The sequence below is a fragment of the Procambarus clarkii genome, chromosome 27 (assembly GCF_040958095.1).
Source record: "Procambarus clarkii isolate CNS0578487 chromosome 27, FALCON_Pclarkii_2.0, whole genome shotgun sequence".
Taxonomy (NCBI): Eukaryota; Metazoa; Arthropoda; class Malacostraca; order Decapoda; family Cambaridae; genus Procambarus; species Procambarus clarkii.
In genome coordinates this window covers 9,319,458-9,329,457 of record NC_091176.1, presented here as the reverse complement: position 1 = coordinate 9,329,457, position 10,000 = coordinate 9,319,458, and the positions used below count along the sequence as shown (strand labels likewise).

General features: G+C 49.5%; 1 protein-coding gene across 1 annotated transcript; it reads right to left on the bottom strand.

The window, feature by feature from the left end:
* Positions 1 to 2,128: 2,128 nt before the first annotated feature.
* On the bottom strand, positions 2,129 to 3,136 carry LOC138369094 (proline-rich protein HaeIII subfamily 1-like). The gene has a single exon (XM_069332027.1). The coding sequence runs from the start codon at positions 3,134 to 3,136 to the stop codon at positions 2,129 to 2,131; it is 1,008 nt and encodes a 335-aa protein (XP_069188128.1).
* Positions 3,137 to 10,000: the final 6,864 nt, after the last annotated feature.

The following is a 10,000-nucleotide window of genomic DNA, read 5'->3' as shown; positions in this document are numbered from 1 at the left end:
GTCAATATAGGCGCAAGTCGCTCCCTGAGTACACAACAGGTCGTGGGGGGGGAGGGGAGAAGAGCAAGCAGACAGACTCCAATAAAACACACTCCATGCAGCCAACACAAGTTTGGAAAACACCTGAAACAGTGAGTGGATTGTGACCTAGAAGAGTGAGGGATTGTGATCTGGAACAAGGAGGCTGTGACCTGGAACAAAGGGGAGGTTGTGACCTGGGAAAAAAGGTCCACTTTAATACTGGTGAAACGACTGTGTTCTCCGGGGTACTGGTATTCACAGTACAGTGATGGTCGTGTTGACGGTACTTCACTGTACCGACGATATACAGACCTCGATACACAAGCCTCTTGGGAATCGTTGCTTGGCAGACTATAAGAATATGGTCTCTCAATTGAATAAAGAATCGGACTAATACCCATCTGCTCCGCATCATTGCACAGGTGAATATAGACACAAACTTGGCATCTGACACCTTCACGTACTTCACAGATAGCTCAGTAGACCAGCAGACACATGAGTCTAGAACAAGAGTTAAGGCATGAATTTATATAGTTGGAGTCTCTGAAAGCGTTGCTCAACCTTACAAAAGGTGCTAGCCATTCGAACGGGTTTGGAACATGTTCTTGTTGAGCACAGACAACACCTTATCATGCATCAGCCCGTCCTCCAAACAAAGATCCAAAAGTGATTCCATGCATCCGCCAAACCCCTGTTTATGAATGAAAAACGGTTTACACACGACTCACAACTGATTTCGTTCGAACACTTCCGGAACAAGTGCTTCACTGACGAGTTTTGTTCGAACCATTTCGCTATAAATGCTTCACCCACGTACTACAAATGCAAATAATCGCCAACCGAACCTAAACACCTAACCTAACCTAACCTATGCCTATATATGCACAATATGCTAATATATTATAATATTAATTTATATTTGAGAAAATCCTTGTTCTGAATGAACAGCATGTTAAAATTGATGAATGCGTCTGTGGGGTCGACCGCTGGATGTAATGGACTCGAGTCGAGAACGGGTTGCATGTGTTGTAATCCACAAGTTAGTAGGAATTATTAGCTAGAGGATCATTATTGGTGTTGTAATCCACAAGTTAGTAGGAATTATTAATTTGGCTAAACAGCTTCGGTCTTAATCCATTGACCTTTCTTAGATATGTGATCCATAGTCTGTCTACTTACATTGTACTTCCAATCATCATTCGTTAAGTGTTGTAGTAATGATCCTCTAGCTAATAATTCCTACTAACTTGTGGATTACAACACATGCATATAGATTCGAAAACTACTACTGAAACATTTGCAGCAAGAACACTTATGTAACAACATCCATCTGAGCATAAATGATCTTTAATGATCATTCCTTTGTATGATCTTTAATGCAAACACTCAAACGCCAAGGTCGTCAAATACTTATCAACAAGGTGTTAAGTCATGTAGGAATACCAGGGAATGACAGTGCAGATGCAGCTGCAAAACTTGCAACTAACAGAGGGGAAAGTAGACATTTACATTCCACACGTGTCTAGCACATTATGAAAATAATTCCAGAGAGAGCAACGCAGAATATGTCCAGGAACGACAACGCAAAAGTTGCGAATGCAACATCTGCAGGTTGGTACAAGAACTCAACCCGCTATGAACCACTGATTCTGATGAAAAGGAACAATATAAAAACAGAAGTACAATTACTCTTCCTCGAGCTTGGATACCAGCATGTAGGGGAAACAAGCACACAGGTCCCAGAAGACGAGAGGAAATTCCAGCATTGTGGCGAACTATCCAGTAAAGACCACTGGAACATTATCTAACACAGCGCAGAATTACGAGCCAAATGATTCAACAGCACAGAAGAAGTTATTAAACCCATTGGACATAATCTTACTGAAGCCAACATGCGAACCATAAATACTCATCCCGCCACTTAAGCAAGACAGTAATATGCTATACTTAGCGGACCAGCCAGAGTCCGCGCGGGAAAAAAATATAAATAAATAAAGTTGCACCGGTGTTCATTACAGTGATTGTCGTGTTCACTGTTCACATTTCCTTTATTACGAAATTCCTATATGGTTAATAATAGTATATTTAATGTTTGTCTCCCTTCATATTAGACACTTGGGAATTTGCGATGTAAATGAGGCCATACTTTCTCTTCTTTGGTTGACCGCGGGTCCCGATTATCTGTTGTGAGGGCCGTTGTTGTGGACCCGTTGTTGTGAGGCCGTTGTTGTGAGGCCGTTGTTGTGGGGCCGTTGTTGTGAGGCCGTTGTTGTGAGGGCCGTTGTTGTGAGGCCGTTGTTGTGAGGGCCGTTGTTGTGAGGGCCGTTGTTGTGAGGCCGTTGTTGTAAGGCCGTTGTTGTGAGGGCCGTTGTTGTGGGGCCGTTGTTGTGGGGCCGTTGTTGTGAGGCCGTTGTTGTGAGGCCGTTGTTGTGAGGGGCCGTTGTTGTGAGGCCGTTGTTGTGGGGCCGTTGTTGTGGGCCGTTGTTGTGAGGCCGTTGTTGTGAGGCCGTTGTTGTGAGGGCCGTTGTTGTGAGGGCCGTTGTTGTGAGGCCGTTGTTGTAAGGCCGTTGTTGTGGGGCCGTTGTTGTGAAGCCGTTGTTGTGAGGGGGCCGTTGTTGTGAGGGCGTTGTTGTGGGCCCGTTGTTGTGGGGCCGTTGTTGTGAGGGCCGTTGTTGTGAAGCCGTTGTTGTGAGGGGCCGTTGTTGTGGGGCCGTTGTTGTGGGCCCGTTGTTGTGAGGCCGTTGTTGTGAGGCCGTTGTTGTGAGGGCCGTTGTTGTGAGGTCGTTGTTGTGAGGGGCCGTTGTTGTGAGGGCGTTGTTGTGGGCACGTTGTTGTGGGGCCGTTGTTGTGAGGCCGTTGTTGTGGGGCCGTTGTTGTGAGGCCGTTGTTGTGAAGCCGTTGTTGTGAGGGGCCGTTGTTGTGAGGGCCGTTGTTGTGGGCCCGTTGTTGTGAGGCCGTTGTTGTGAGGGCCGTTGTTGTGGGGCCGTTGTTGTGTGGGGCCGTTGTTGTGAGGCCGTTGTTGTGGGCACGTTGTTGTGAGGCCGTTGTTGTGAGGCCGTTGTTGTGAGGCCGTTGTTGTGGGGCCGTTGTTGTGGGCCCGTTGTTGTGGGCCCATTGTTGTGAGGGCCGTTGTTGTGAGGCCGTTGTTGTGAGGCCGTTGTTGTGGGGCCGTTGTTGTGGGGCCGTTGTTGTGGGGGCCGTTGTTGTGGGCCCGTTGTTGTGAGGCCGTTGTTGTGGGGCCGTTGTTGTGGGGCCGTTGTTGTGAGGCCGTTGTTGTGGGGCCGTTGTTGTGGGGCCGTTGTTGTGGGGCCGTTGTTGTGGGGCCGTTGTTGTGAGGGCCGTTGTTGTGGGCCCGTGTTGTGGGGGCCGTTGTTGTGGGGCCGTTGTTGTGAGGGCCGTTGTTGTGGGGCCGTTGTTGTGAGGCCGTTGTTGTAGGGGCGTTGTTGTGGGCCGTTGTTGTGGGGCCGTTGTTGTGAGGCCGTTGTTGTGGGCCCGTTGTTGTGAGGCCGTTGTTGTGGGCCGTTGTTGTGGGGCCGTTGTTGTGAGGCCGTTGTTGTGGGGCCGTTGTTGTGGGGCCGTTGTTGTGAGGGGGCCGTTGTTGTGGGGGCCGTTGTTGTGGGCCCGTTGTTGTGAGGCCGTTGTTGTGAGGCCGTTGTTGTGAGGGCCGTTGTTGTGAGGTCGTTGTTGTGAGGGGCCGTTGTTGTGAGGGGCGTTGTTGTGGGCACGTTGTTGTGGGGCCGTTGTTGTGAGGCCGTTGTTGTGGGGCCGTTGTTGTGAGGCCGTTGTTGTGAAGCCGTTGTTGTGAGGGGCCGTTGTTGTGAGGGCCGTTGTTGTGGGCCCGTTGTTGTGAGGCCGTTGTTGTGAGGCCGTTGTTGTGGGGGCCGTTGTTGTGTGGGGCCGTTGTTGTGAGGCCGTTGTTGTGGGCACGTTGTTGTGAGGCCGTTGTTGTGAGGCCGTTGTTGTGAGGGCCGTTGTTGTGGGGCCGTTGTTGTGGGCCCGTTGTTGTGGGCCCGTTGTTGTGAGGGCCGTTGTTGTGAGGCCGTTGTTGTGAGGCCGTTGTTGTGGGGCCGTTGTTGTGGGGCCGTTGTTGTGGGGCCGTTGTTGTGAGGCCGTGTTGTGGGCCCGTTGTTGTGAGGCCGTTGTTGTGGGGCCGTTGTTGTGGGGCCGTTGTTGTGAGGCCGTTGTTGTGGGGCCGTTGTTGTGGGGCCGTTGTTGTGGGGCCGTTGTTGTGGGGCCGTTGTTGTGAGGCCGTTGTTGTGGGCCCGTTGTTGTGGGGGCCGTTGTTGTGGGGCCGTTGTTGTGAGGCCGTTGTTGTGGGGCCGTTGTTGTGAGGCCGTTGTTGTAGGGGCGTTGTTGTGGGGCCGTTGTTGTGGGGCCGTTGTTGTGGGCCGTTGTTGTGGGGCCGTTGTTGTGGGGCCGTTGTCGTGGGGCCGTTGTTGTGGGCCCGTTGTTGTGGGGCCGTTGTTGTGGGGCCGTTGTTGTGGGGTCGTTGTTGTGGGGTCGTTGTTGTGAGGCCGTTGTTGTGAGGCCGTTGTTGTGGGGCCGTTGTTGTGAGGCCGTTGTTGTGGGGCCGTTGTTGTGGGGCCGTTGTTGTGAGGCCGTTGTTGTGGGGCCGTTGTTGTGGGGCCGTTGTTGTGGGGCCGTTGTTGTGAGGCCGTTGTTGTGGGGCCGTTGTTGTGGGGCCGTTGTTGTGAGGCCGTTGTTGTGGGGCCGTTGTTGTGGGGCCGTTGTTGTGGGGCCGTTGTTGTGGGGCCGTTGTTGTGGGGCCGTTGTTGTGAGGCCGTTGTTGTGAGGCCGTTGTTGTGAGGCCGTTGTTGTGAGAGACTTAATAGCCTTTCATTTAATTAAAAAGGCCACACTATCATTTCTAACCTAACCTAACCTAACCTAAACCTAACCTACCTAACCTAACCTAACCTAACCTAACCAAGTATCTGTGCTGCTCCACCTTCACCAGACACAACTTGTGTCCAATATACTCCCAGTTCGATACGTGTTCCAAGCAAACTCATCAAGTATTCATCATCTGTTAATCTTTGTATGGAGATCAAATCTACAAACTCTTAGTGTGCCTTGCAGACTTTCATCGACACCGTGAAGACACGTTGCAAACCTGGGCTGAGCCAGTCACATTACTTTCATGAATTGCAGTAGGAAATGCGTAAAGGATCGTGTCTTTCTCTTCGAGAAAGTCTTATCCGCAGATCACTGGACCCCAGTTGAAAGCAGACCACTGGACCAAAGCGTCCAATGGTCTGCGTACAGCCCTAAATGACTTAACAAAAAAATGTACTGAACTGACCTTCACAAAGATTGCGTTCTACAGGACCTCCAAAGCTCCGCCTTATGAATGTACATACAACGATAATTTGCTAATAAATATGTAGTACTTTTAATTTAAATTTTAATAGGTGCTGCAGGTTGTGGTTGAAGTAGAGAGTGGCCCGCGGGCCGCATGAAGAAGCCCAACAGGCTACGTGTGGCCCGCGGGCCGCATGAAGAAGCCCAACAGGCTTCGTGTGGTCCGCGGGCCGCATGAAGAAGCCCAACAGGCTACGTGTGGCCCGCGGGCCGCATGAAGAAGCCCAACAGGCTACGTGTGGCCCGCGGGCCGCATGTTTCACGCCCCTCTGGTGACTCTCCCAATCCTATGCAGGAACTGCGTTATGATCTCACACACAACTTTTATTGCATGTCCAGTTGGGAGGGGCCTTCAGACCTTTCCGCGTGCAACTCGTCCTCAGACCAAGTCCAGTCCATCAATGGTCGACCCCCAAGACTCAGTCATCACTTTTAACATGATGTTCATTCAAAACAGGAATTTTCTCATATATAAATTAATATTGTTATATATATATTAGCATACTGTGCATGTTTACGCATTGATTAGGTTAGGTTAGGTTAGGTTAGGTTAGGTTTGGTTAGGTTAGGTTAGGTTAAGGTTAGGTTAGGTGTTTATATTCTTTTGGCGGTTATTTGTATTTGTAGTACGTGGGTGAAGCATTCATACAGCGTTGTGGTTCGAACAAAAGTCGTCAGCGAACAAGAAATTGTAAAAAAAAGTACCTGGGAGTTTTCGAACAAATAATGTTCACAAAAGACGTCAGCGAAGCACTTGTTCCGGAAGTGTTCGGATGTCATCAGTTGTGAGTCGTGTGTAAACCGTTTTTCATTCACAAACAAGGAAGGGGGGGTTGGCGGGTGCATGGAATGAACTTTGGGTCTTTGTTTATGAGGTCTGGCTGCCGCGTGAGGAGTACCTGAAGCCTTGCAATTACTTACTCACTCTTGGATTCTAGCGGACATCCTCATAGTGCACTCAATGTTTGCCAGTGCAGGCGATGAGTCACAATAACGTGGCTAAGTAAGTTGACCAGACCCTACACTAGAGGGTGAAGGGACGACGACGTTTCGGTCCGTCCTGGACCATTCTCAAGTGGATTGTCAACTTGAGAAATGGTCCAGGACGGACCGAAACGTCGTTCGTCCCTTCACCTTCTAGTGTGTGGTCTGGTCAACTTTGCCAGTGCAGGCTATTGCTGTTGTTGTTGTTTAAGATTCGCAACCTGGAATAAAAAGTTGCAAGTAGCACGGGCTAAGGTGAGCCCGTGCAGGCTATTGATCACATGGTTCTATATACCAACCATGCTGAAAGGACGGAGATATTTTAGCATCATAATATGTAACCTTTCATAAAGTCTAGTGTAGCCTCATAAATGCTAATGTACCAAAGTATGAAAATAAAATAAAATAAAAGAGTTATTTATTAATAGTGTTATTTATTTATATTAATTGTTAATAATATTTATAACAGTTGATTTATAACGTGTTATTTATTAGCATTATAGAGAAGATGACAGTTTGCATCATATAAGTAAAACTAACATTACCATTTGACGTTACCTTCAACAACGTTTACCGAGGTTTTGCAGGATGCTGAGTAGCTTACATTTCAGAGTCTGGAGCCAATACCTTCAGCAAAATAATCCCTCAATAGTTCAGTTGTTTCTTGATTGTTGGAGGCGAGAGTGCGTCTTGTCTACATAAGGGTCTCTAAGACCGTCAGTCTGAGACAATAGAGACCTCCAGACGCAGTAGTCCACTCCTGCTGCTGTCAAGAGACCTCCAGACACTGGAGTCCACTTCTGCTGCTGTCAAGAGACCTCCAGACACTGGAGTCCACTCCTGCTGCTGTCAATGAGACCTCCAGACACTGGAGTCCACTTCTGCTGCTGTCAAGAGACCTCCAGACACTGGAGTCCCACTCCTGCTGCTGTCAAGAGACCTCCAGACACTGGAATCCACTCCTGCTGCTGTCAAGAGACCTCCAAACACTGGAGTCCACTCCTGCTGCTGTCAAGAGACCTCCAGACACTGGAATCCACTCCTGCTGCTGTCAAGAGACCTCCAAACACTGGAGTCCAACTCCTGCTGCTGCCAAGAGACCTCCAGACGCTGGAGTTCACTACTACTGCTGCTGTCAAGAGACCTCCAGACACTGGAGTCCACTCCTGCTGCTGTCAACTTTACGACCTCTTCCCGCCAAGACGCTGCCCACAGTTGGCCCTCAAACACGTTCGTCTGTGAAGAATCTTGTTGTGATTAGTGGACTGACTTTGTGCCTCCTCCGAGGCCGTATACTTGGCTACAGCTGCCTCACTGCGGCCATATCTGGATCAGCGTTGCTTTTATGGCGCAGATCCATAATGTGACTATTGAGGTCATTTGCCTGATTGCTAACCTATCTACCTCTCCATTTCTCTCTCTCTCTCTCTCTCTCTCTCTCTCTCTCCTCTCTCTCTCTCTCTCTCTCTCTCTCTCTCTCTCTCTCTCTCTCTCTCTCTCTCCTCTCTCTCTCAATATAACATATCTGCCTGACACTTCTGGCAACATTATATTGCCAGGACCAACGAGGTAGTCCGGCACCAAGCCGGCTGAATGCAGCGATAGCGAGGAGACTTGGCAGCAGCTGGCTCTGGGCTATCCCCCACTCACTTTCCCAAGGGAACTGTGGCCAGTACACATCTCCGCTCACAACCGCTCTCAGCCGCTCACAACCGCTCTCAGCCGCTCACAACCGCTCTCAGCCGCTCACAACCGCTCTCAGCCGCTCCACAACCGCTCTCAGCCGCTCACAACCGCTCCCAAACCGCGCGCCTGCCTGGGTAGTTGGAGGGTGGGGGGGGGGATCGAGATAAGGCGGGTATGGTTCACTGTTTCATATCTAGAAATGTGCATCTGAGGATGATATGACCACGTTGCTTATCTGTTGGTAGGAGGCATTTCCGCGGCTAATTACCTAACCCCTCCTTTCCCCCCAAACACACACACACACGCATAGGGGACCTCACGGCTGAGTGAATAGCACTCTGGGATCGTAGTTCTAAGGGTATGGGTTCGATCCCCGTGGGCGGTAGAAACAAATGGGCAGAGTTTCTGTCACCCTGATGTTCCTATTCAGCTAGCAGTAAATAGGTACCTGGGAGTTAGACAGCTGCTACGGTCTGCTTCCTGGTGTGTGTGTGGTGTGTGTGTGTGTGTGTGTGTGTGTGTGTGTGTGTGTGTGTAAGAGAAATTATATGAGATAGACATAATAGAGGAAAAATAATTGCTTAGAACGGTGGGGTCCAAGAGCTAATAGCTCGATTTCTGCAGATATCAATAGTAAATACAAATAGTAAATACACTCACATATACAAACACGCACGCACACAGTACGCATGAACGCACGCACGCAGTACGCATGAACGCACGCACGCATCTACAATTACCTTAATTTAATATTTATAAAGGTGTGTGTGTACTCGCCTAGTTGTACTCACCTAGTTGTACTCACCTAGTTGTATTCATCCAGTTGTGCTTGCGGGGGTTGAGCTCTTCTCTTTCGGCCCGCCTCTCAACTGTCAATCTACTAACTGTTACTAACTACTAACATTTTTTTTCACAAACACAAACACACACACACAGGAAGCAGCCTGGGTGTGTGTGTTAGCAGCTGTCTAACTCCCAGGTACCTATTTACTGCTAGGTAACAGGAGCATCAAGGTGAAGGAAACTCTGCCCATTTGTTTTTCCGCCGGCGCCGGGGATCGAACCCCTGTCCGTAGGTCGACGAGTATAGAGCGTTGTCCACTCAGCCACCAGCCCCCCCTTCACTCAGCCACTAGCCCCCCCTTCACTCAGCCACCAGCCCCCCTTGTGTGTGTGTGGGCATGTTTGCAAAAATATAACCAAATAGTCTGTAGATGTAACTGGCTGTCAAATGAGACGACAAATAAGGTACTTTCTAGCAGGGTGCTGGACAGTTTCCCGCGCGGACTCCATGTCAGAGTGAAGTAATCAGCCCACAACACCAACTACGTGTCCCAGTCACGTAGCATCTCGCGGAGAATCGACCAGGTGTGGTTGAGGAGTAGGGACGGGAAGGAATCCCCCATGCCACCACGCCTCAGTGTACACCGATTCAATTATTTACGTTATCTCTTTTACCGGCTGTCGTGTCGTATCTCCCGCGTCCTCAGAGGCCGCCGTCGCAACTCGCCGGAAGTTTTAATTATATTTTTGTCTCTGTGAAAGAGCCACAAAACGTCAATAGAACCTCGAAATCTTCGTTCAAAATGCGACGCGTTAGTAAAAAATTAATGTACCGTAATACTGACTTTTTCGATGCTTCGACCTCGATAGGTTTCGTTCGTGGTTTAAAAGGGGTTTGTGCGCCTCTTGTTAAGCAAAACAGTGGCTTGATTATTTTTTACGGGGTGGCGAATCAAGAGAACGAGCCGGCCATTGAATGGACTCGACACGTGTCTAACGTCAGAGACAAGACAGCTTGTGAAAGACGCTTGAAGCTTAAGACAATGGTGTTTTAACCCGCCTGGTCTCCTCAGACTCACTGAGTTACTCCTTCCTGGTCCTCCAGGGTGTTACTCCTTACTGAGAGACTCGCCCACCTTAACACTAACATTTCGTCTCGACTATT